Genomic DNA, 25,087 nt, shown 5'->3' with positions numbered 1-25,087 from the left:
TGGCTTTTTTGCTTATAAAAAAATGAAATGCTATGGATCTGGGCTGGGTTCTGGTGACTTTGTCAAGTTTCTGCATTTATCAATAGCCTGTGGGCTGAGGAGGTGCTGGTTTGTCTGGAATAAGGGAGATGGCATAGAGGAGTTGGAGCTGCTTATCTCGCTTGCAGTGGAAGCCAGTTTTCTGCAATGAACCTCTGTTTGCTGGTAGAGAAGGTGAGGCAGATGCTGGGGGACCAGTGGGGAGATGTGAAATGTGCAGGACCAGGGATGTCCTTCCTTTCGCTTTCCTTCATGGAAAAATGACTGATAGAGGCAGCCACCCCTCCTTTTCCCAGGAGAGCTCCAGCCAGCATGCTTGGGAATGGGAGGAAGAGGTGCCTGGTTCCAAATTCGGAGGGAGGGAGAGTTATTTACAGGCATGAGACTGTAGATGCATGCAAAAGTTTTTACATATGTCCCCCAGATGAACTCAGAGGAGAGGTTTCCAGTCCCAAATCCTTTCAGATAGTAAGAACAGCTTCAGCCCATTTGCACCAAGACATCGTGGTTGTCCCTCTTCTGTCTTGTGATTCTCTCGTGATGGTAACGTGAACAGAAGTTCCCAGCTCAGAGCAGTGTCCTGGCACTCTGCAGAGTGCTGTCAATGTAACGCACACTTGAAATCATCGTTTGCTGCGATGATTTACCAGAACTGTTAAAAACAACAAAAAATTAAACATGAATCAATTTAATTTCTCTGTTTCTTGTCTTCCCCATACCTGTCCTTTTCAGTTCCTTGCTGTGTGGATGCTTTGGGGGAGGATTGGAGCAGGCTGGGAAGAGCCGAGCTGTGGATGGCTCCAGATGAGGCAGTTGGCAGGGAGTGACGTTCCGGATGGCTGTGTCTCTCTGAAATATGAGTAAACATTGTCAGACCAGCCGACTGTATGATCTGGGGTTTGGGGCGGGCTAATCTGCCCTTTCCTCCCTCCACTCATCTCTCCCTGTTCAGGGTCCCCCATTTGCTCAGTGTTGCCCAGGTCTCCTCTCCCTGCCTGGGTGACCTGGAAGCTTCATCCTAGAGCTATAGCTTTGGAGAAAAGGAAGGAAAATCCCCCATGTCCTAATGGAGGCAGTGTTTTCCCTTGCCATACAACAGCTTAATCCAAACCCTCATTTGAGCCAGTTATTGTGTGGCTTTAAAACCCCGTCCCCTGGAAACTAATCTCCAGCCCCTTCCCTCCCAGTCGATCCCGGTCGGTGGAGCCAAGCTCCAGGGTTTGGTGCTCGGCCACACGCAGACACAGATCGATCACACTGGGGGGTGGGTTGATATTTTTGTGGCAATGGTTTTTATTGCTGGTTGCGGTTGTTGGAAAGTCGTGGCGGGGGTTGGTTTGAGCTGTAATGGGCTTGTGCATGTGGCAAGGGGAGAGAGAGGGTAATGTGATTGCATCCTTCTGCTCATTATCCTTCTAGCAGGGAGGGCTCGGGGGGGCTGCATCCCTTTCCCCATCCGAATCTGTGCAGAGCTGCTGCCTCTGCAGTGGGAGCAGGTTTTCCCTGCAGGTGAACTCCTCTGTGCTCAGACAAAGGCTGGGGGTGCCGGTGCCTCCCTTTGTTCTTTTCCTGTCCTGGTGCACCCGTCTCTGACGGCAAAAAGCCCCTTGAAGCGTGCCTCTCAAATGGATGAAGCGGAATAAATGTGCTGTGAGGTCTCTGTCCCCCTTGCAGACCCTTTGGGGACAGTGTGGGGGGTGCTGCGCTCCCCCTTCCCTCTGGCATTGTGCTAGCCCCCTTAGTGATGGGGGTGGCCATATCCAGGAGGGAATTGCTGTAGCTCTCCTGCCACAGCTGCACGGTGTCAGCTGGGTGGTTGAGGCCTGCATGGCCCATTTCGGTCAGAGGTGGTTTGGTTGTAGGGGATGGGCACAGGAGCTGGCCCCTACAAGGGAATGGGAGCACATTTTGGGGTTATTTTCCTGCCTCTGCCTGCTGGCATCCTGCACAACAGGGCATCCAGGCAGGGAACTGGAAATAGTGCCATATGTGAAGACCACCCCTTGCCAAATGCATCTTCTGAGAGTGTGAGCCCATGAGGTGAAACCAAGAACTAGCCTCCAGTTACAGATTTTGTAGCATTCTACTTATAACAGGGGAGAAAAAGGTCATTTTAATCTCTGCAACAATCTAAAATCTGGGTCAGAAAGTAAGGGTATTACCCTAAAGTAGAGGTAAGCAGAGGTGGGGTGACCTGCTAGGGAGTCAGGAGGTCTGTGGAGTGTGGGATGCAATCCTGGAGACTGGAGCTTTTTTTGCTGATGGTGGTGCCTTGCAGAATGTGGACCCTGCTAGCTGCAACCTTACAGACACTTCCTCCTCAGGGCTGGCTCCTGCCATGATCTATGAATGCACATGGTACTAATCTCCATTTAACAAAGTGCTTTTCAGCAATCAGATAAACAAAAGCTAAACCTTCCTCTCTGTGTTAAAACTGCCTGCTGGAGCCTTCCTCAGGAAACGTTCCTCCTTCCCAAAACACAAGGCCTGACTTTGCAGAAGAGAGAGAAAGAGAGAGAGGAGGCATCTGAAAAGACAGCCTTCATGCACACACTGCACCCAGTAACTGTTGACAAAGACATTTGAGGAAAACCTTGTTCTTCCCAAATAGTGAAGGTTGGGAGTGTCTGTCAGCTTGGGTGGAAGGTGGAGGTAACCAGGGGAGAGGGAACCCATGGGCCTATCTCTGGTTGTGCCTGGTGGAGGCATTAACATTTTGAAAATCAAGCAGAAATCATGAGTTGGCCCCAAGGTGGCTGTGCTGGCCATCAGGTAAGGGGAAGCCACCACAGAAGTGCACTGGCTGCTGCATTCCTGTGGGTACAATCTCTCCAGGGAATGAGGAGCTGTTGTTAGTCCTTCTGCTCTAGAAAATAGCAGTGCAGTCACAGCTAGAAATGGCTTCTCTGATTATACCCTGCATGCTGGCACTGCTACCCCAGGCTCTATACAGTTCTCTGCACATCCCATAACATTTGTGCTTCCACTGCATCCTCTTTAAAAGAGGATGATGAAACTGAAAGGGGGAAGCAGCACACACTGGGGACACCTTGTACTGCAAAGCTTGAGAGAGCACTGCTGCTCTGCCAGAGACCTGAGGAGTGGGATTTTTGAGTTAGAAGATGAAATTTCAGGTAGGGGGAGGTCATCTGGTGAAAGCCACCTCATTTGAGGATGGAAACTGAGCCTCGAATGTGGCTCGTGAATCAGCAGGGCCGGAGTTGAGCAGAGCAGTTCCCCTGGCTCCCTGGGAGGGTGGAGCTGACTGGAGTCTGAGCTGTCGAGCTCCGATCGCAGAGTCAAACCTGGAAGACAAATGATACTTCAGGGGCCTGAGATCAATAATGTCAAAGGCTGGCCCGTAATCAGGCGAGATTAAAAACCAATGACAGGCCTACTCCTAGGAGCAGAAGTCAGCATGTTGAAGGAGAGCAGCAGTGTTTGCTCCTTTACAGTTGTTCCCTGGCTGTGCCCACATCCAAAACCCACCTTCCCTGACTGCCCCCTGCAATATCAGTGATTGCCCTCTTCAATCAACATCAACCAGATTCTGCAGGTCCCCTACAGCCAAGCCCTCTTCACTGGTCCCCATGCAGCTAGTCCAGAGTGCTCCTGCCTTTGGGAATGTGTCAGAGGTGGAGACAAAAGCAATGCAGCCTGGTGAAAAGCCAGTGGCTTTTAATGCCTAGGGATGAACTGGAACCATGGGAGGTAGGGGAGGAAAGGAAGGGCTGATTCTGTGGGTGCCATGAAATGCTGAGTGTTACAAAGATGCTTGGCTTTAGGAAGCCCACTGTGGGAAAGGAGTTTGGAAAATGAGGACTGCAGCTCACTCAATTGTGTCCTCAATATGTTATCTTTACCTATATTTATCAATTAATGCATGCCACAAGTATTAGCCACCCAGGAGCAGAAGACACACCAATTTTGGAGGTGCTGGTGTTAGATCTTGTCATAGAAGTTGCTTTTCTCCTGGTTGGGTGCTGAGCAGGGAGCTGTGTCCCTGTGTTCGGCTGGAGCTTGGTCAGCAGCAGCCACAGCCTGGCTGAGGTGAAGAAGATGGAATTGGTTTATTTGCAGGAGCGAATTAAAATAAACTCGAGTCCCTTTTTTCTGCATCCTTACAAGGGTGCACAGGGTGCTTTATCACAGCCTTTTAGGGCAGGGCCAAGCTGCAGCTCCTGTGAAGGGCACTGGGAAATAGGATATTGCCTCTCTTTCCCGAGTGCAAGGGTGATTAAAGTAGAAGGGGCTGTGCTGTCTCCTGACGCTGCCTCTTGTGCACACACAAGGAGCTGGAAATGCTGCTTGCCTTTGCCCCAGGCTCCTCTTCCCCTTCCTCCCCACTCCCCCACCCCTTCCCTGCCAGGAAGCCTGGCCTTTGTGTGAAGTGATGCCTCCTGACATCAGCCGGGCTCATGATTTCCTCCACAGCCGGGAGGGTGAGCAGGCAAGGCGAGGGGTGCCACGTTCCCCAGGGGGTGACATACGGTCTGGCCTTGCTGGAGCACGGGGCTGCAGCACCCCAGGGGAGGCTGCATGTCTGTCCAGGGTGCTGTGGAGTTCTGGTTGTCCCCAGATTTGTCAACGTGGTGATTCAGTGGAGCTTTGCCTGCTTGTGCTGCTCTGTCTGAAAGCACCACACCAGTGTGTTGCTTCTTGCTGCCTACAACTCTGATTGCTTCGGTGGCATCTTTGTTGGACCCCTCGAGGGATGCAGTGTTGGGCCTTATATAGCTGAAGCTTGGCCAGTGCTGTCTGCAGGGTCTTGCTACAGGGTCAGTGTTACAGTGCCATAGAGCAGAAGTGGAGGTGCCCAACGCCAAGGCAGAAGCAGAGCTGATGTCTCCTGCAGCCCAGGGCTGCGCCAGGACTCTGTCCATGCAGACACATTGCTTCAGCAAGGGCAAGTTGCAGCTCTGCTGCCAGGGGGTTTGCAGGGTGTAGGCTTTTGGCTGCTCCTTGGAAAGGGGCTAATGCAACACATGGGAATTGGCCAAGTGTCTGCCAACAAGAAGCTGCGACTGGCACCCTGCCAGGAGCTTGGGGGCCTTGCAATGCTTTAATTTGAGATGTTTTTACTGGAGGATGGCATTTTGCAGCTGGCTGGAAACCACAGGTCCCAGCATGCTCCCTCATGTGTCACCCGGCTGCTGAGCTCCGGCGGGAGCGTGGTACCACGGGGATTGTAGTCTCAGTGCTTGCCACTGCGGGGATGTTGCTGTCACACTGAAGGGTTCTGGTTCAGCACCAGTGGGCAGAGCCAGGCTGCAAGGCACTGGGCTGATCTCTGCCTCCTGCTTTCCTATCTTCCTGCCACCTTCTTGCTTGATGCAAGACTAGGTTGGCCTTTTTATGTCACCATGCTGGGAAGGGGATCTGGTCCTATTCTTACTCATTTGCAATGTAAATATTTTGATCCGGGTAGGTTGCTGGGAGCTGGGTGTCACATTGAGGAGCATGATTCATTCATGCTGTTGCTGCTCCGAGCACAATGAGGCAGCCTTGGGACCAGTCCCAAAGATTTCCTGTGATCGCGGCTGGTGGGGAATTTGGGACGTCACGTTTGAGTAAGTCAGAACCCTCTTCGAACAATTCCTGCAAACCAGGAGTACTCTGCTATGCCTAGTGTGTTCAGGACTTGCCATCCTCAAAATGCAGTGGTTGTGGGTGGCTTGCATTTCCTGAGGGAAGAATAAAGGAGAGCGAGGTTGAGTGAGGTTCTTGCCTTTCCCAGCTGCTGGTGTGCAGAAAAGGTTGCAGGGTGTAGGGCTGGTCCCAGCCAGCCTAACAGATAAAGGTACAAAGAAATGCAAGTTCAAAACCTCAAGTTCAAAACCTGCTGCACATCAAGTCTTGGAGGAGGCCCAGGAAGAGCTTCCCCGGTGGGGCCAGTACCACACAAGCTTAGAGGGATATGGGCCAGCCTAAGGTGGGGTGCTGGGCAGATGGGCTAGAGCACTGGAAGATGTTCCTCCATCCCTGGCTTCTATGGGCGATGCTCTGCTGCCAGAAGGGACCTTTGCTTTCCCACTTTGGTCACTGGTGCAGGAGGGGCTGCTCCCTCCAGCCCAGTTCCCTCTGTGTCCCCCATGTGTCATTCTGTCCTCTCCACGCTGCTGAGAGCCAGGTGCGGGCAGCGCCCAGATTCGTTCTGGCATCCTTCGTTAGATGGTGTTTGTTCATGCTGCATTTTTCTTTTTGCTGGCTTGTTTGGACACGCACTGGTACATTCACGGCAGTCAGGCAGTAACGTGAGTCTCTTTCCCATTAGGAAAGGGGCCAGGATTTGGGGGGGGTGGGAGGGTGGCTTAAGCAGTAGTTTTTGAGATATTTCCTTCTGCCGCCACACCCTGCATGAAAGAGCAATATCTGCGGCTTCAGCTGCTATCGCAAGGCTCAGAACGTCTCTCTTTTAATATAGATTGGTATCATTTTGCATTTTAAAATAAAAACACGCTGCAAGCTGCAGACAGCTGTCGGTTGGCAGCTTTGTTTGAACATCTGGTATTGCTGGGCTGCTGTTCAGCGCGATCTAACTATGGGATTCATAAAGATTATAATCCGGGCTTTCAGATTCTCAACAGCCGCCTCGCAAAAAAAAAAAATAGGGGAGAGAGAAAACGCGGCAGGGAGACAGCAGAGTGTCCTCGGTACCCAGCCGGTCGTGGTCAGTGGGGTGGGTGGACTCGCTGTACATTGCCTTGGCTGCCCACAGGTGCTGACAGGCTGCTTCCAGCCTGCAAAACCCCTGGCACTGGGGAGCTCTGGAAGTGCAAAGTCTTTTTCCCCCTTCTATTTTTTCTAACTTGTGTGTGGAATCTGGTTGAGTCTCATACTCCTCTGGGTGGTGTCTGGCACTGGTGAGCTGAAGCAGCAGATTCTGCTGTGGCTTTCAGTAGATGTTTGTAACAGTTGTCTGCAGCAACAGGACTTGGTTTCTTTCTCTTTAAAGTAGGTGATGGAGGAGCCAAGGCTCAGAGTAAATACCTCGGCATGTCAAAACCTCGTTTCCAAGAGAAATTGAGTCCCCTTTTCTTGAAGCAAACCGAAAGGTTGAGATAGCCACCTCTGTAAGCCCCATCCATCCTCCTGTGAGTCAGTCACTTTCCTTGGCACCTTTGAGAATTAAGCGACCTCTAAGCCCCTAACAGGTTTTATAAATCTTGTTAGTTGATCTGCATTTTTGCAAAGCTCTTTGAATCCAGCCTATTGGCACATAAGTCACCTTGACTTTCCTCAAGGCTTTGACTCCCAACTCACTTTCAGGCTCCATTTGTCAGTTGGAGGTACACAAAAAACATCCCCCCTTATCTTTATTAGAGAAAAAAAAAGGTGCCTGCAGAAAAGTAGCTGCACTCGAGTTGGTGCAAGCCAATAATAGAGGTGCATATAAACCTATTCTGCCCTTGTTTGTGTTGATTTAACTTACCAGTACAAATTAAAATAGCCTTGAGCGGTTGGAAGTTTAACTAGATTAGTTGGGAGGAAAAAAATTGTGGCCTTTTAATCAAAGGAGGGTTTTCTTTCTAGTGCTGCCTGAGTCTGGGGGGTGCTTTGTGCAGCCAGACCTGTCATCTCTGGGTCCCTGAGTGAGGCGCTGACGGGGCACATGGCTGCAGGTCATTGCCCGTGGCCTCATGGCTGGGATGTGTGTGCACCTGGGCATCGCTGCTGATCTGCTCTGTTCCTCGGTGGTGTCTGAATTCCCTCCCAAAACCTGCTTATGCTTCCAGATCCTCAGACCAGGCTCCCTCCAGAGCAGAAATTAGAAATCATGGGGTTAGGAAGCCTAAGGGGCTGTTCAGAGCTCAGGGCTTCCCATGGCAGGACTCAGCTGTGGTGGGTACAGAGCAGAGGTCTTTGGGCAAGGGAGAGGCTGCTCAGCCTGCAGTGGGAGGAAGGGTGGAAGAGGCTGGCTGTGGTTCACCCCTGCAGGGAGAAGGCTCTGAGATCACACAGGCCAGCTGGATCTTGAATCCAAGATGTTTATTTGGAAGGAGGAGTAAGGGTTTCTCAATTTTGCAGGGTCTGCAGATGGGGTTGGATTTGCAGCCAAGTGATGGGAGTGGGTCTTTGCAGACTGACTGCTTTGGAAGGCAAGCCTTTCCCCCAGCCACAGTTTGGGGACAACTGGTTGGGACCCTGAGATTTCAGCACGTCAGAAAGATCTTGGAATTCAACAGAGCTAGACAAGACCAGGACAACAGCAGATCAAGGCAGGTTTGGGTGTGCTGCCAAAGCCTGTTGATCTTTTTGTGGGGGTTATTGGGGAGGAGCAACTCACAGATGATACGTTAGAGCAATAGGGCTTGTGTGAAGAGCAGGATTTTGTGACTTGACTGAGTTTCAACACCCAACAACCTCCCTTTGCTGCCCAGACTGCCATCACTGGAGCTGGCATTGCACTTCTGAGAGTCATATGGGGGAGATGATCCCACCCAAAAGAGACTGCTTTTTTTTAATTGAAATAATTTTTCATCTGGATCCATGGTTAGGAAGGGGCAGGTGTATGAAAACAGACAGTAGAGGGAGAAAAGGAAGTTAGGGGCCCCACAATGTCCATGTAAATTGACTGAAGCATTGGAGAAACCACATGCACAGAGTGTGCTGAAGGTGGAAAGGGCAGGACTTCTTACAAGGTCTTTTAGGCTCTGAAAAATTGTGAAATCTGATGAATCCCAGTCAGTGTAGCTTCAGGGATAAGATTTTATTTTCTGGCATGGTAAGGAGGAAGCGTAAGGTGACACTGGTCATCGGGACCAGATGTGCTCCAGGTCTGAAGTCCCATGTGGCTGGAAGCGGTTGCTCAAGGTGGTCAGGTCTGGGTGTCTGGAACTTTCTGGATATTGCAAACCCGTGTGCTTTCCCAGCAAAGCCCTGGGGTGGGTGCTCCAGAGCTGGTTACTCAAAGGGCACTTGGTGCTGGGCAGAGCAGGCTTGTGCCAGGACCTGCAGCCAGGGCCCCATGCTGGAGATGGCTCAGCAGCAGGGTGAATTTTGACACTGATTTATAAGCAGCCGCAAACCAGGACATTTTCTCCCTAAAACCGAAAGAGGTGGGAAAAAGAACTCCTCCCTTGCAACCCTGTTGGTGAAGAAGATGTGAACCTTGTTCTTCATAAAGATGGAGCTGAGCCCTGTGACCCTCCCTGGCTCTCCTCACTCCTAGGTGAAGGTGGCCTGGGCTGTCCTCCCTGCCAAAAGCTGCCTGAGGTGGGCTGCTGGCCAGTGTCCACACCCAGGCCTGGGTGGGGACCTCCTCTCCCTCCCTTCCGAGCAGAAAGAAAAGAGATTTCTTGAGTTCCTCACTGCCCTGAGGGCCTGGTCGTGCTTGCAGCCACAGCCCCACCAGCTCTCAGAACTGGTCTCTCCATCTTGCTCCTGCACCACCCAAAAGCATCTGCTGTCCCTGTGCTCTTGGGGCAGTGTGGAAGCATTTTCCCTGGTCAGATACTGTCTCTCCTGGCAGATAGGAGGTAGGAGGCAGCTGCACTGGCCAAAGGCCTGTCCCTAGTGGGGTTACACAAAGCTCAGTTTTGGGGCCAGTCCCGGTTATTATCTTTATTGATGATCTGGATGAGGGTACTGAGTGCTCCCTTAGTAAGTTCACAGATGGCACTAACTTGGGTGGGACTGTTGATCTGCTGTAGAGTAGGAAGGTTCAGCATAGGGATGTGAACAGACTGGACCGATGGACCGAGGCCAGTTGTATGAGGTTCAACAAAATCAGGTGCTGGGTCCTGCACTTGAGTCACAACAACCCCTGCATTGCTACAGGCTGAGGGAAGAGTGACTGGAAAGTGGCCCAGCAGAAAAGGACCTGGGGGTGCTGGTCAACAGTAGCTGAACATGAGCCACTGTGTGCCCAGGTGGGCAAGAAGGCCAATGGCATCCTGGCTTGTATCACAAATAGTGTGGCCAGAAGAATCAGGGCAGTGATAGTCCCCCTGTACCTGGCACTGGTAAGGCCACACCTTGCGTACTGGTCCAGTTCTGGGCCCCTCATATCAGGAAGGACATTGAGGTGCTGGAATGGGTCCAGAGAAGGGCAGTGAAGCTGGTGAAGGGTCTGAAGACTAAGTCCTAAGAGAAGGAGCAGAGGGAGTTGGTGGTGTTTAGCCTGGAGAAGAGGAGGCTTAGGGGTGACCTTATCACCCTCTACAACTACCTGAAAGGAGGTTGTAGCAATGTGGGGATAAATCTCTTCTCCCAGGCAACGAGTGACAGAACAAGAGGATATAGCCTTAAGCTGCGCCAGGGGAAGTTCAGGTTGGGCATCAGGAAGAATTTCTTTAGTGAAGGGGTTGTCAAGCATTGGAATAGGCTGCCCAGGAAGATGATGAAGTCACTGTCCCTGGAAGTGTTTAAGGAACAACTGGATATGACACTTAGAGTGCTATGGTTTAATTGACGTGGTAGTATGTGGTCACAGGTTGGACTCAATGACCTTGGAAGTATTTTCCAACCTTAATGATTCTATGATTCTGTCACCAAGGCTCATCTTTGTCCTTTGGAGCCAGCAGCATCAGTTGTCACTTACCTGGATATATTCTCAGCATGCAAACCAGCTTCTTGTCCTGGTATTCATCTTCCTGGTGCATTTCCAGCTCTTTTCTTCCTGTCCTGCACATGCTGTGAGCGAGTGTTGAGCCCCAGGTCTGGCAGGGCATTTTGTCCCACTTCCACTGCCTCTTCATGTGCCTTGCACAGGGGCAGCTCATCCAACACTGGCCCATGATCAGCAGCGCCTCACTCCTGCTCTCCAACATGCTGCAAAAGTGGCTTCAGTGAACACTGTTTTGAAGGGCACATCATTCATACTGGACACCCCATATCAGGAGGGCTTCTGCCTCCAGGACTCACAGGGCTGCTGGTAGAGAGTTGATGTGTCTCCAGCCACTGGCCTTGTCTCTCTGCTCCTTAATCTCCCTTGTCCCCTTTTTTCCCTTGAAGCAGATCCTTGTCCCTACTCAGAGAACACTGTCAGCAGTGGCAGCCAGTCCATGGTTTGAAGGTGGGGTCCAAAAATTGTCGGTAGAGGCCCAGCCTTGTTTCCCAGTTTATGCAAGAGGCACAGCCTAAAGTAACCCGTGACAGCGAGGAGCAGAGGGGCAGAGGCCCAGGAAGGCGAACTAACATCCTCAAGGTCCTTCTGAAGGTCACTTTCTGACTGAGAATAGGTCCCCATTTCCTGGCCTCCAGAAATCCTGCTGCTGGCCCCATGTGACACAATGCCTTGTATTTTCCCCTTACTAATGGTTTCTTCCTTTCTGCTGGGTGTAAACAAGGGAAAGAGCTGTCCCAGGCTGCGGGCATTGGCACAGCCCTGCAGCAGTCCAGGATCTGCTCTGGTACAGGGATGTGCAGAGGAGTGTGGTCTGCCATGGCCTCTTTCGGGTGCCCTCAGAACAAGGGCCAAGCACCCATGAGTCGTGGCTCCACAAGAACATCCAGCTGCCCTGTGCTGGAGTGGGCACTCGAAGTGGAACGTGGGACTCTGCCTATGGGGTAGCCAGTAGAGATGGGACATGGGTCTTAACCTGATGGTTTCTTATCCTCTGGGGAATGTCTTGGGGAAGGCTTGGTGACCAGGCGGCATCTCACAGGGTGATGGGGATAGGCCGGAGGCATCTCCACCCACCCCAGCATGAGAACAGGGTGGAGATCTGCTCTTGCAAGAGGCATCCTGCATCCTGTTTCCCCAAGCTGGCACTGAATATTTGGCCTCCATCGCTTTCTACAAAGCACCGGCTCTCCCAGTGCTCAGCAGGTCCCTCTATGCTAGCAAGGGGGTCTCTTTGATGCCTGTGCTGCTGCTCCCATCCCTTCCTAGCTGGGGCAGCTATTAATATCTTGGAGGCTGTTCCTCTCCTCTCTTCCTTCCCCTGCTGACAATAAAACAGCCTCATCTCTGCACAGGTACCACCGTGAGAAAACCCAAAGCCTGGAGCAATGTGTGTGCTTTGGGCTGTCCAGGGGAGGTAAGGCCTCCTGCTCTGATTGGAGACCTCCACTCCTGCCTGGTACTTACTGTAAATGTGTGCAAGATGAAACCCCAACATGAAAGCATTTCCTTCCTGTCCCTGTAAGAGGATCAGTCTCCTGTGAGTGCCATGTGGGCCGTGGGGATTTTGAAAGAGCTGATTTTGCCTGGGTCTGTTTAGCAAGAGACCGTGGGAGGGAGGGAAGGATGCTTCAGGGGGTTTGGGCTTCTGAGACTCGTCCCCTTGGACTGTGGCAGTGTGTGAGATCCTGTTTTGTGGGGGGCACTAGGGTGCTGTGCCCCAGATGTGCACAGTGACAAGGTGCTGATGTGTAGCAGGTGGGGGAACGCTTTCAGAAAGGATGAAAATAGCTCACCGCGTGGGTTTTTCTCAGAAAACTGCCCAGCTGACAGCAGAGCAGGGCTGGGGAGAGGGGAGCCTGTGTGTGGGAGGCACGGAGAGGCGAAAGGTTGCATTTGCCTCCTTGGTCCAGGGCTCTTGATGCATTAAAATTCAGTCACTGTGACTTCAGGCCCGTCTCTAGCAACGTGCTGGGACATGTCTCTCAATGGGGGCCCTTGATCCCAGTCCCTGGGCTGACTTGCAGATGTCTGGAGCCATTCCCACAACAGGCATCTGCCCTTTGCGGCTTCCTTGCTCCGGTTCCACCTTCCTCCTCCTCCTCACCCTGTCCCCCCCTTGTGCTCCAAGCTGCGCCCTCCGTTCTGCCTTTCCGGTGACTGCAAACAATGTCCTTATTCACTCCGTGGCTGGGATTTGGCGGTGAGGGGAAGGCCTGGGTGCAGAGGAGGAGGAAGGAGAGAGGCTGAGAAGCGAACACGCCTGCCCTGGGCCAGCTGTCCAGCTGTGGTTAAAGTGGGGCACTCTGGCTCTCAGCTCCCCCCAGTTACCTCCAGGAACAAGGGCTGTGCTCTCTTGTGGTTTATCCACCTGCCTTGCAATAGTACCCTCCAAACCCACAGACAGTTTCAGCACAGGTTATTGGGAATTAGCATCTGCAAGCATCCTGCCGGTCAGTATGTGGGAACGTGGTTGCTCTTGCGAGGTGAACGGCCCTGAAGGATGCACAGCGCTTTTTAGATACCAGAGAAGCTGTGTGGGATTCATTTACCTTGTGAACACAGCAAGGCTTTTCACTCCTCCAGCTCTTGTCTAACACCACAGCAGCTTGGCAGGGCATGGGGCACTGCACTACCCCAGATGAAGCTGCCAGGGTCCTTCCTGACCCTGCTGGGAGTTGGGCATGGGCTGGTGAGCACTCGCACACCCCAGGGAAGAGGCACCACATGCTGTCCCCTGCCAGCTCTCCTTAGGAGGCACACAAGAGCCTTGACCAGCCTCAGAGAAGATGAAACCTTGGGGTATGTTTTGGGATTTTGCTGCCCCAAGGCCATGGACTGCTGAGGGCTGTGAAGGGGGATGAGGAGAGTGCTGGGCCTCAGACGGGGCAGGGGCATAATCTGCTGTTATCGTGGGTTCAGCAGTGACCACAGGCTTAGCTCTACCCTTTGGGAGAGGACAGTGGTGAGACCAGCCTAAGACAAGCCAGGAAGACATCTTGCCACAGATTTTTCCCTGTCTGGGAGGTCTTGGGTGGGTGTGAGCTCCTTCCCACACCCCAGTACCCCCTTTGCAGTGAGGGGCTGTCCAGCTGTCCAAGCTGGACCCATGTGTGTTAACACATCTGATACTTGTGCTGCAGCCATGCAATGGCTCTCAGATAAGGGGCCTAGATGCCTTGTATCACTCGAGCTGTTAAACTTTTATTACCACCTTCCTGTCTTGTGGCTGCAGACATTTAATGTTGCAGAAGTTCTTCTCTGCCTGTCCCCAGCAGGCATTGCCCCATTCCCTGCCTGCAGGGTGGATATGTCCCACACTGAGGTGGCCACTGGGAGCTGGGGTCACTGCAGATTCAGGGGGACTGAGTGGAAGGTGCAATAAAGTGCACACAGAGCAAGCATAGTGTTTCCCTGATAGTGGTTTCCTCCCAGCAGGCACTGGGTGGATGCAATGGTCAGCAAGCCTTCCTCCAACACAATCCCACAGGGACCAGCTGTGTGCACCCTCCCTGCAATGAGACTTTGCAGTGCTTGCTTTGCTTCCTGCAGAGATGTCCCTCCAAGTAGCGTTTCCCTCTCTGTGTGACCTTGATACCCCACCAACTTGCCACGACGGTTCCCCAGGAATCCCTGCTCCAGTGGTGGTGGGACTTCCAATGGGCAAGCAAAGGATAGCCCCTGCTTGTCGCTCCTTCCACCTTCAGTGGTCCTGCTCCCATGCAGGACTGATGCCTACAGCACGTTTGCCAACTCCCTCTATGGGCTCAGCATGTTTGTACCTGCACTTTACTTTTTTCCATGGGGAAGATTACATTCATCTCAGAACAAGATGATGTCCATCAACTTAGCTCTGTCTCCCTGGGGCCAGTGGGGTCACGATGGACCAGCCACTTACCCCAGCCACCGATTAATTTATTTATTAATGAGATGAGTTCACTCTCAGCTGGTGTTGGAATACAGAACATTTTAAAGCGTCCATTTCGGAAACTGGTGACTTGTCTCAGAAGACAAACTGGGATCAGAGTTGCTCAGAGCCTGGGAAGGGTGCCTGTGTGGAGGGAACTGCGGCTCTCCCAGCATCAAGGTCATGCATGAAATATGAGAAATTACCCCGAGAAATTCTGATCCTGGAGGAGGAGGAGTTCATGACTTCAGAAATACCAGATTTGGGAGGGGATGGAAGGGGAAGGGATATATTTTCCTTTTCAAAATACCTAAGGAATTTGGCCTGTGCTGCGTAGACAATGAGATTTTGCCCCTCGCTGATGAAGGGGTAGTTCATATATCCATGTGTCTTGTTAAGGTTTTGCTGCTGTGAGTGAAAAGCCCTCCCATCCCAGTGGAATCTCAGGCGTGGACAGTTTTTAAATAGACCTAAAATCAAGAGATTGGCTCAGTGTAAGATTTAAAGAAAACACTGCATGTCCTCTATTCTCTCTGATTTCTATGGCTTTAGTTTGGATTTTTGTCAACTTTTTCCACCTGTGAGGGGCTATTAAATTAACCTATATTTATAAAAACTTATATGTCCCTGTGTATATTTGTGATTTCATTAATTGTATGATTCCAGGAGTGGAGCAGTCTAAGGTTTGTTACAAAACACAAAGGTTGGCAGCTCTGCCACGGCAGCTGCAGGATGATGGTACGTGCATGTCCGGGGCCGTTCAGTGCGTCCCTCGGGTGTCCCTCACACCAGTGGGGTTGGCAGAGTGGCCTCTGCGTGCCTGGCATCTGGCAGTGATGGGAAAGCCTTGCTTCCCCCGTGAGAGGATCCCGTCATCATCGGGGAGAAGGGCAGGGGCCACCTCAGATGCATCCATATCAGATACCTGATATGTTGGAGCAGAATGGGGATCTGGCCCCTGTGCCTGGCCAGCTATAAGCCTTGGATCCTCTTCTATGTTTTTCCACGTCCCTGTCCCAGCTGTCAGACAGGGAAGTCAGGCAGAGGACTGGGCTGCTCTCAGAGACCCTGCTGAACTCGGCTGTCATCCTGGTGTGCTGGTGCAGGGTGGGTCTGGCTGCCTGTGGTGGAGGTGGTGAATCTCTGTGGCAGGGAGGGAGGCACAGGGAAGGGCTCAGTGCAAAGCTTGCTCTGTCCTTTGGCGCTCTGGTGTAGAGAGCGAGCAGCTCAGCATAACCAGCCCTGGCCCCCACACTCAACGTGCCTCCTGCAAGCAGGGATGTGGGAAGGCAGCTTGCTGCCCACCAGTTCTTAGCCTGGCTGCATGGAGATACTGCCCATCCACCTCACAGCTCTGCCTGGTGCTGGAACCAAAACCCCATCTGAGCCCTCAGAAAATTCCCCAGCAACCCTGCACTCGGGGCTGGCTGCCAGCACAGGACTTGGGACGTGGTTCCTGCCTAGTACCCTTGGCTCTCTCCAAGGAAGTGGTGTTGCTCTCACTCTCCAGAGCTCATTTCCCATCATGTTTAGCCTGGGAGTGGGCTGCAGACTCCTGATGCTGCAGCAGCACAAATAACAACCCTTTTACAATGAAAAAATGAGATATTTAATACATGCATCAAATCTTTCTCTGTGTGGATGCTCCCCCCTCTTCGTCTGGTCTTAAAAGCAGCAGGAGCAGCAGTGATGTCCTTGGATGCTGCAGGTCCCCCTATTTCTGTATGCACGTGCCAGCAAATGTCCCTCAGTGCCTGGGGCTGTGAATTGCTGTGGCTGCCCCTCGGCCCCTGTTTCACTGGATGTGCTGTCTGTGTCTGTCTGCATGTGCCTGGGTGGGTGCACATGCGTGGGCCCCGGGCATGCATGCGGAGCGTGCCTCAAGTGGGAAGCCAGGTTTTTTTAGCTCCTCATTATTATTAGTGGTAGGAGCCCAGCGACAGCGAGGCTGGAGGTGCCCGAGACCTTAAGAAAAACAACAGGAGGGAGGAGGCTTCGCATTCCTCCTCCTGAATTGAGTCGGAGGTGACAGCCTTTCCCTGCAATGCAATTAATCCCGGCAGCGCCTCTGCCACCCTCCCCCTCCCGCCTCGTCCAGGAATTAATTACTTGATTATAAATTCCCGAGTGGCGGTTTATAATAGCAATAATCCCCTCGAAATTCATTCTCGCTGCCGGTTTCTTCGCATCTCACCCCCGTTGTCAAGTCTCTTTAACGCCGTGTCTCTGTGCTGGGCCAAGCCCTTCTCCTTGAGCTGTTGGTGTCCTGGCTTTTCCCCTCTACTGACCATGGAGGGGGAATATTTGGAGTTGATTCTGAGGGTTGTTTTGGGAAGCCCTGCTCCTGCTCACAAAGGTGGAGCCCTTCTCTCAGGGGCAGTGGGTTTCACTCTGGCTGGGGAAGCACACAGGAGGGAGGTGCTCGCACTGGTAGCTGCGGAAAAGGTTTTGTCCCAGTTACTGGGCTGATGGCCCAGGCCCAGCCCTGAGAAGCAGGGCTGGGGGCTGGCAGTGAGGCGGGGGGAGGCTCCGTTCCTCCTCACTCTGTCCCTCTTGATTACGCTGATGCTGCCTCTGGGGCTTGTCATGGAGGCGGAGAAGGGAGAAAGGCTTTGGCATGGCGTACAGGGGCGTGAGGGACGTGGTGATGTCTAACAGGAGCCTCCTGGCGATGGGTGATGGGCCTCAAAACGGTGCTGCCTTAGTGGGAGATGAGACTCTCCGCGTCCCCACCAAGGTCCCCAGGGCTTGGCTCTGACCCAGCCCCACTGACCGGGTTGCAGAGAGTTATGTGAGGGGCTGCCCCCATCCAGAGAACACAAACCAAGGTCTCCAGCTGATAATGCATCCCAGCACACACAGCCCCTCTGTGTGGCCATTGAAATAGTCAGGTTTCCAGCTCTGCCAGCTATGCATGGGCTTTCAGCTCGGCAGTGGCATCCTGCTGGGAAAAGGCAGTGTCCCTCCCAAACCACATGGACAGAGCTGGTGTGGGCAGCACCAGCATGTGTTGCCACTGGACTCTGACAATGTTTCTCTCTTCCACCTCTGCAGAAGATGCTGATGAAGCAGCAGGACCGCCTGGAGGAGCGGGAGCAGGACATCGAAGAGCAGCTCTACAAGCTGGAATCAGACAAGCGACTGGTCGAGGTAACTGGTTCTTCAATGTGCTGCGGCCAGTCTTGAGGACTGTTACCCCATGGCACAACAGGGACAAGTTCCTGGGATACAAGGGACAGGTGGGCAGGGGGGAAGGCAGACCTGCACAGGAAGAGTAGTTGGAGAGATCTGCTGCCTCCATTCCAGCCTTGGCAGCCATGCTTTGCGGGACAGAATGTGTTTGGAGCTGCCCCATAGCCTTTTGAGTCCTAGGGTGAGTTGGGAGATGAGGAACAAGGCTGTCTGATTATCAGATGGCCCATCCTGCCCTCAGCTCAGCACAGATTTCCCCAGGCTGTCTGCTTCATCCTGAGTGGAAGGGAAGGGTCTGGAGAGGGAGATCCCTGAATAAACTGCTGAAATACCCAGGAGATGGAAGAGATGCAAGCAAGTGTTTTGCTGGAACACAGTGAAAACCAAGACCAATTCATGGTGCTTAAAGCCCTTTGACCTCCCAGAGCATGAAGGGAGGGTCTGTGGAGCACGAAGTGTCTCCAGCGTGGGGTGGAGCTGGGGATGAGGATGGGGATGGGAAAGGCAATGAAGATGGGGATAGATGGGGCTTTTCAGAGTAGCCTCAATTGGCGGTGCAGCAGATTGTTGCTTGGCATCAGCTCTCTGGAGGCAATTCCCACATGGATCTCAGGAAGTACATCCAGGGATCTGCTGAACCTACCAAACCTCTTCCATGTCTCTGTTGGATCTGGCCCATAGGAGTCCCATGTGGTAGCTGATGGCAGGGTTGGGTCTTTGTGGGTGATGCAGGAGAGTAGTCCTGGGGTGCAGCTTTCAGGTTGCACACTCCCCTGCTGGGGACAGGACCCAGATGTCCTGGGACATTATGGGAGAGGTTGGAGGGCGCAGAGGGCCTGACCCTGCTCCTCTCCCTAGGAGAAAGTGAGCCAGCTGAAGGATGAGGTTCGTCTGCAGTACGAGAAGATGCACCAGATCTTGGATGAGGACTTGCGGAAGACCATGGAGATCCTGGACAAGGCCCAGGCCAAGTTCTGCAACGAGAATGCAGCCCAGGTCCTGCACCTCAACGAGCGCATGCAGGAGGCCAAGAAGCTCCTTAGCTCTGTCCAGGTCATGTTCGACAAAACTGAGGACATAAACTTCATGAAGGTAAGACAAGCTGCCCATGTCGGGGGTGGGATGGGGGCTCTGAGGAGGTCTGGTTGTGTGGGGAGGTGTGGGGCATGGCAGGGAGCAGGCTGGGGACTCTGGCAGGGCTGGCTGATGCCTCCAGAGGGCTCAGCAGTGGGAGGAGGCAAGGAAGAGTCGAGCAGGCTCAGTGCAGGCCTCGAATGAGGAGGTGCCACAGCCTGGAGATGGGGCTGGGGCAGCCCATGCTGGGCCAGAGGGGGCTCAGCACTCTCGGGCAGCCTGTGTCCTCGTGGGGGGTCACAGAAGCTGACACTGAAAGGGGGACATGGCTGCTATGGCAGGGACTGGCCTTACTGACCAGAGCTTCTCCTTCTACTCCTAGAACACCAAGTCTGTGAAAATCTTAATGGACAGGTAAGTGCAGCCATTCATGATCGTGGGGGAAGGGCACGTTCATGTTCACAGGGGCACAACAACACAAGGAGAACTGGGGCCATGGGTGCTACAGGGCCTGGGAGAGACATGTGCTGTGCCTCAGCTTCCCTCTCTGTCTGAAATTATGAAAAAATCTTGTGCAGCCATTAAATCATTAAACCCTTGGACTAGGTGCAATGTAGCAATGTGCTTGTGGGAGAGCAGAACTGGGACCCAGCAACCCAGCCAAGTTGGGACCAGCCAGACTGGGGTGCAGGGCTAAGTCCAGCTCCACTGGGGCAAAGACAGGGAAGGGTCTGGAGAGGGAGATCCCTGAATAAACCGCAGAGGGTTAAAGTCAGCACCAGCAGAGGTGAGCTGGGATGGCCATGCAGGGGACACATGGGCAGCATGAGGTGTGCCCTAGGATGGGATGTTCACAGCAAAGCTAGACAGGGAAGGTCCTGCCTGCCAGAGGCAGCTCCCTTCTGCCTTTGTCTGTGGAGGGGGTCTGGCCCTGTCAGGGTATGGGGGAAGGAGCTTCTGACCCTCTCCTGAGTCTAACTTGTCTCTCCTCTCTGCCCATCATCCTCAACAGGACCCAGAACTGTACAGGTGGCAGCCTGCCCCCACCCAAAATTGGCCACCTCAACTCCAAGCTCTTCCTGAATGAGATCGCCAAGAAAGAGAAGCAATTGAGGAAGTTGCTGGAAGGTGGGTGAAACCTGAGGGCTGTGGTGTGTGGGGGCATGGGACTCACTCCCTGTAGCCATAGCTGGGTGCCCTGTGGATCCCAGTACAAAGGGATGGGGAGAGCTCTCAGGGTACAGGGACCCTTGGGAGCCCCTCTGCAGTCAGCAGGGGCATAGGGAGTCTTGAAGCCAGCTCCTGACTCTCCCTAGGGCACTTCCCTTGGTTTGTGAAATGGGTGGGGTTTGGGATTACATGAAACCCTGAAATACAGGATTTTTTGGGGGCTGGCCATTGGCAGGAAAAGTCAGTGGAAAAATGTGGGTCAGGATGTGGGAAGGGACAGCCAGGGGCCAACGTGGTCCCACAGCCCCCAGTCCGTGCTTGGAACCAGACCATGTCCTGCGGAGGCTTCCCAGTTCTCTCTCCTTGGGGGATTTGGGTTTGTCCCCCAGGTTGTCCTGCCCCAGTTCTCTTAGGGACTGTGGACATGAACTGTTCGCAGAGCAGTACCCGGGGCTGCTCCCAGCCTGCTGGCAAGGGCCCAGAACTAAACCTGTAAATCCTCCTGTGTGTGGCTGTGTGCCCAGTTTGCCGCTGGTGGGGTGGGCTGGGGGACCAACCTCTGCTCACGTGGGGCTGGAGAGCAGGTCTTGGGCTTCACTGCAGGTTCAGATAAATGTCCAGAGTGCCCTAGAGCTGTTCCATGCTGTGCTTGATGCAGTTCCCCTCTCCTGTTGCCCTGTGCAGGTCCTCTGAGCACCCCCGTCCCCTTCCTGCAGAGTATCCCCATGTACCCCTGCACCGTCAGCAACTCCGGCGCGGAGAAGCGCAAGCACTCCACCGCCTTCCCCGAGGGCAGCTTCCTCGAGCCATCGTCCGGGACTGTGGCGAGCCAGTACATGAGCCAGGGCGCTTCAGCTGGCGAGGGGCAGTCCGCACAAGCCATGGTGCCTTGTAGCTCCACGCAGCACATAGTTGGACTTCCTAGCGGCCCGCAGCCGGTGCACTCGGGCTCCGTCTTCAACCCATCTCACTACCCCAACACCACGTCATCTCAGCAGTCCGTGCTTTCCCAGTACGGCGGGCGCAAAATCCTCGTCTGCTCTGTGGATAACTGTTACTGTTCCTCTGTGTCCAACCACAGTGGGCACCAGCCCTACCCGCGGTCGGGGCACTTCCCCTGGACAGTCTCGTCGCAGGAGTACTCCCACCCACTGCCGCCCGCCCCTGCCGTCCCCCAGTCGCTCCCGGGACTTGCCGTGAGGGAATGGATTGACGCATCCCAGCAGCACGGGCGGCAGGATTTCTATAGGGTCTATGGCCAGCCATCGGCGAAACACTACGTCACCAGTTAACCGTCACCAGTTAACCATCATACTCTCCAGAGAGTCCTGCTTGATGACGTGTTCAGAGAAAAGTCTGGTTTGCTTTGGCTTTTCTTTTTTTTTTTTTTAACCCCTTTTAAATCAAACCCAATTTTTCCCCTGCCTCACACCCCTCCAGGATTTTGGGGAGGGTTGTTCTATCATATCTTCCTTTTTTTTAAAATCCTTTTAAAATTAAATAATAATTTTTTTCATTTTAATTCCTTTTTTTAATTTAATTTTGGAAAGTCCTTCCTGCCCCTCGCTGGGAAAACACGAGGGAGAAATTACTAAGAAGAAATTGATGGGGATTTCAGTCGGACGTCTGGGTCTGTGCGTCGCGCTCTTCCTCACTCCTCTCTTGCCTTTGGAAAACTTCAGAAGGGACAATGGCACCTTCTCTCTTTCCATTTCTCCAAGTTCATTTTTTCTGTTTTGGTTGTTTTTCCCTTTCCCCCACCCCTTTCTTTCCCTTTTTAAAAAGAAAACAAAAAATCTATCATTGATTCAGTATGAAATGATACTTGTAGATTTTGGGTTTGTTACCTTTTTTTTTAAAGGCTGGGGTTTTTTGTGTTATGAGGCCACTTATCATGCATATTGGCATTTTTTTTCCTTCTTTCAGAGATTTGTAAATACACAATGGCAGGAAATTTAATGCACAAAAAAAAGGGAAAAGAAACTTTAAAAAAACACGAATAAATAAATTAAAAAAAAAATTCTGTTCTACTTTTCAGGAGGGGAAGCGTGGCCGAAACGCACCCCCATCCTGTGTATCGCTGATGCAACTTCCTGTAACAAGCACTTTGTATAAAAAAAAGTGGACTTCCTGCTATAAGGCACAGGTATTTATTCTGTAACCGATTTTAGATACACACACAAACACACACACACACAAAATATTCAAATAAATGTGATCACTTAGTGCAAATGCCTCGCTCTGCTGCAGCTCTTCCCCCAGGAACGCCAGCTCTGCCGGGAGGCTCCCGCCTGTTTTTGGAAGGAGCCACTCCTGGTCCCACAGGGACCTGGGTGATGATGGGGGATTTTCGAGAGGGGTTGTTCGGGAGGGAGCAGCTTGGGGATGGGGGAGCAGCAGATCCCAGCCATGGAGGGGTTCCCACTAGCGCCCATCCTGCATCCCAGCCCTGTAGGGAAGTGTGCTGGAGCTGTGGCTCTCCAGCAGCTCCCTCCTAGATGGCAAGGATGTGAGTCAGGCATGGAGCCGGCCGGGCCACATCCTGCCCACAGCTTCCAGAACAATCCCCATTGTGGGATGGGAATGGAGTTGGGGACAGCAGTTTTCCTGGATCTGCCAGTATCCGCCATTCCAGCCATGCTGCTGCCCTGGCACCCAGCCCTTGAGGTTTTGTCCCCACCTGAAGCCCCACTGCCCTGTGGAGCCTTGGGGGTGCTGGCAGCACCCTGGCCTGGTTCAGGACCCTGTTCTCAGGCAGGGCTGGGAAGGGTGAGGAGGAACCCTTCTTTGGGGATGTGCAGCAGGGATGTGGGCTGGCCTGGCTGTGTCCGTACAGGGGTGAGCTCATCGTCTGGGGAAAACGAGGCTGACTTCATAAAGCAGAGCAGCATCCTAGAGGCAGGAGGGAGTTTCCATTGCTCTCTTCAGTCTTGACTTGCTTTATTTTGTTCCTGGTTTACAAAATGCCCCTGCTTTAGTTCCAGTTTGGATTCCCCCCTACTGCTGGTGGGAAACAGGAAGGGGAGAGAGCCTCAGTGAACTGAAAGAGGGGAACAGTCGGTCCAAGAGAGGAGGACCCTCACACCTGGCTCCCCCCATTCCATCCCAGCGGAGATGGCAGCAAATCCCTGGTCACTGGGGCCCCATTACCAGGCAGTGCTGGGCAGGTGAGCCAGCACCCCTTGCCTCTGTGTGTTCCTTGCCACCCTCCAGGTTCAATCCTGCCTCCTACACAGGGTGCAGAGGCTGGCAGCTCAGCCCCACTGCCCTGATGGGTTATTCCCAACCCTGTCCTCCTTGGGCTCTCCAGGAATCCCCCCATACACTGGCATATTTGGATTCTTTCTCAGTCACAAGCAAAACGCCCTGCGGGCAGCAGGAGGGAGCAGGATGCTCCCAGCCTCTGCACAGGGACCCCTCTGTTCCCAGGGCCAGCTGCTGGGGAGTAGGAAAGAGCCCCAGAGGTGATGGAGACACAGGCAGGATGAGTGATGTCCCTCCCGTGCAAAGGCATCCCCCATGCACATCCAGGGCCACGCCCCACCCCAGGGTGCTCCCCAGCCATAGCCCCTATGCTTTGGTGCCTCCAGATTTGACTCCCCAGCTGCCCCCCCTCATCTTCCTCCTCCTCCTCCTTGGCACAGCTGTATCCTCCTGTGAAAGCAGCAGCTGCTGGCCCAGGCAGGCATTAAAGCATCTGTTGCCTGTAGATGGGGGGATGCAGGTGCAGCCCCCACTCCACAAGATGATGCCCAAAGGTTTGGGACACTCCCAGGCATGGGCCACTCTCACCCTGCACCTTCCCTGGAGGGAGCAGCCCCAAACAGTACAGAGCCTTGGGCCAGGGCCCCTCTGGCCCCTCCCAGCCAGGAAGAGGCCCCTGGTGTCCTGGGTGCCCCAGCTTCCTGTGACACAGTGCCATCCAACCCCATGTGTTGCTGGTGCTGAGGAGGGATGCAGTGGCTCTGTGGGGAGCGGGAGGAACGTGTGTCCTTGGCCCCATTGGGATAATGGTGTCCCAGGAAGGGAAGTGCTGATGCTTGGGTGCACAGCGAGGTTTTATTGATGGATGCTCTGTCCAGGGGGTGGGAAAAGCAGGGGGAACAGAGACACATCCATAAACAGCTTGAGTTGTGAATGGAAGGAGACAGATTAGGAGCCAGGTGAAAACATGTCACACAGTGGAAAGAAAAATGAGCAGCTGGGTCAGACCAAATTGGTGTCTAATGAAGGACATGGGGCCTGGTGGAAAAAGGATCCCGGGGCTGGTGGTGCTGCACAGGGGAGGCTGATGGGGAACAGCTGGAGCTGGACACGCACATCTGGTGGAGCAGGGTGAGGGGAGAGGCAAAGGCTGCTGTAACCCCTGTGTCACTGGCCACCACACTGAGGGCACGGGGCTGTGGCTCATCCCTCCATCAGCATGTCAGGAGGGGCTGATGGGTCATTTTCAGGGTGATCCTGGCGAGTGGATGGCAATCCTGTGGCAGAGCCCCTGGCAGGGATTTACACAGTGGGGTTCAGGCTATGCTGTGCCAAGGGGTCCCCAGGTGGAGGAGCCGCTGCCTTTTCCCCCATTTGCATGCATGTAAATAAGCAATCAGCATAATGAGGGCGAATGCAAACCAGGCTTTCAGTTTGCAACCAAGTCCTATTTTTAACCTTGGAAAAGGGTTTCAGCAGGAAGCTGCAGGGCCTGCTCCAGTACCCATCAGCATGTCCAGCTGTGTGGGTGCTTGCACTGATCCTTACCCCAAAACCCTGCTGACTCCATGACCACCAGTGGGTCAGTGCCTGCTGTACTCTGTTCCCATTACCAAAGCAAACAGAAATCTCACATCTTTGTGAAAAGAGGGACCACACAGCATCATGCCCTGCCCTGCAGGAGCCTTTTCAGGCCACTCTTCCACTCACTGAGCCCCAGGTCCCACTTCGAGCCAGGGTGTGAGCCCAAGAAATGCCCCTGGCGCCCTGGGAGTGAAAGCTCCATGCTTAAACATGAGGGTATATTTAGACAGTGTCAATTTAAGTTTGCACATCAACCTTATAAATATGAAACCCCATCTCAGCGAAATGTTTAAGATACCTCATCAGCCCTTGGAAAATATGCAGAAATATTAATTAGCCAGATTTGGGTA

At 53.3% G+C, this 25,087-nt stretch overlaps 1 protein-coding gene across 1 annotated transcript in view; it reads left to right on the top strand.

The window, feature by feature from the left end:
- TRIM8 (tripartite motif containing 8) overlaps window positions 1-22,175 on the top strand; it is a 30,671-nt gene extending 8,496 nt beyond the window's left edge. Inside the window, exons 3-7 of the mRNA XM_071563502.1 lie at window positions 17,568-17,663; window positions 18,564-18,797; window positions 19,162-19,193; window positions 19,792-19,907; window positions 20,634-22,175. Of these exons, the coding sequence (XP_071419603.1) occupies window positions 17,568-17,663; window positions 18,564-18,797; window positions 19,162-19,193; window positions 19,792-19,907; window positions 20,634-21,241 (1,086 nt within the window). The 3' untranslated portion in view covers window positions 21,242-22,175. The remainder of the gene's footprint in view (window positions 1-17,567; window positions 17,664-18,563; window positions 18,798-19,161; window positions 19,194-19,791; window positions 19,908-20,633) is intronic.
- The last annotated feature ends 2,912 nt before the right edge of the window (window positions 22,176-25,087 follow it).

The sequence above is a fragment of the Pithys albifrons genome, chromosome 9 (assembly GCF_047495875.1).
Source record: "Pithys albifrons albifrons isolate INPA30051 chromosome 9, PitAlb_v1, whole genome shotgun sequence".
NCBI classification, from domain to species: Eukaryota; Metazoa; Chordata; class Aves; order Passeriformes; family Thamnophilidae; genus Pithys; species Pithys albifrons.
The sequence above is the reverse complement of the archived record's forward strand: the minus strand, read 5'-3'. Positions and strand labels throughout refer to the sequence as shown.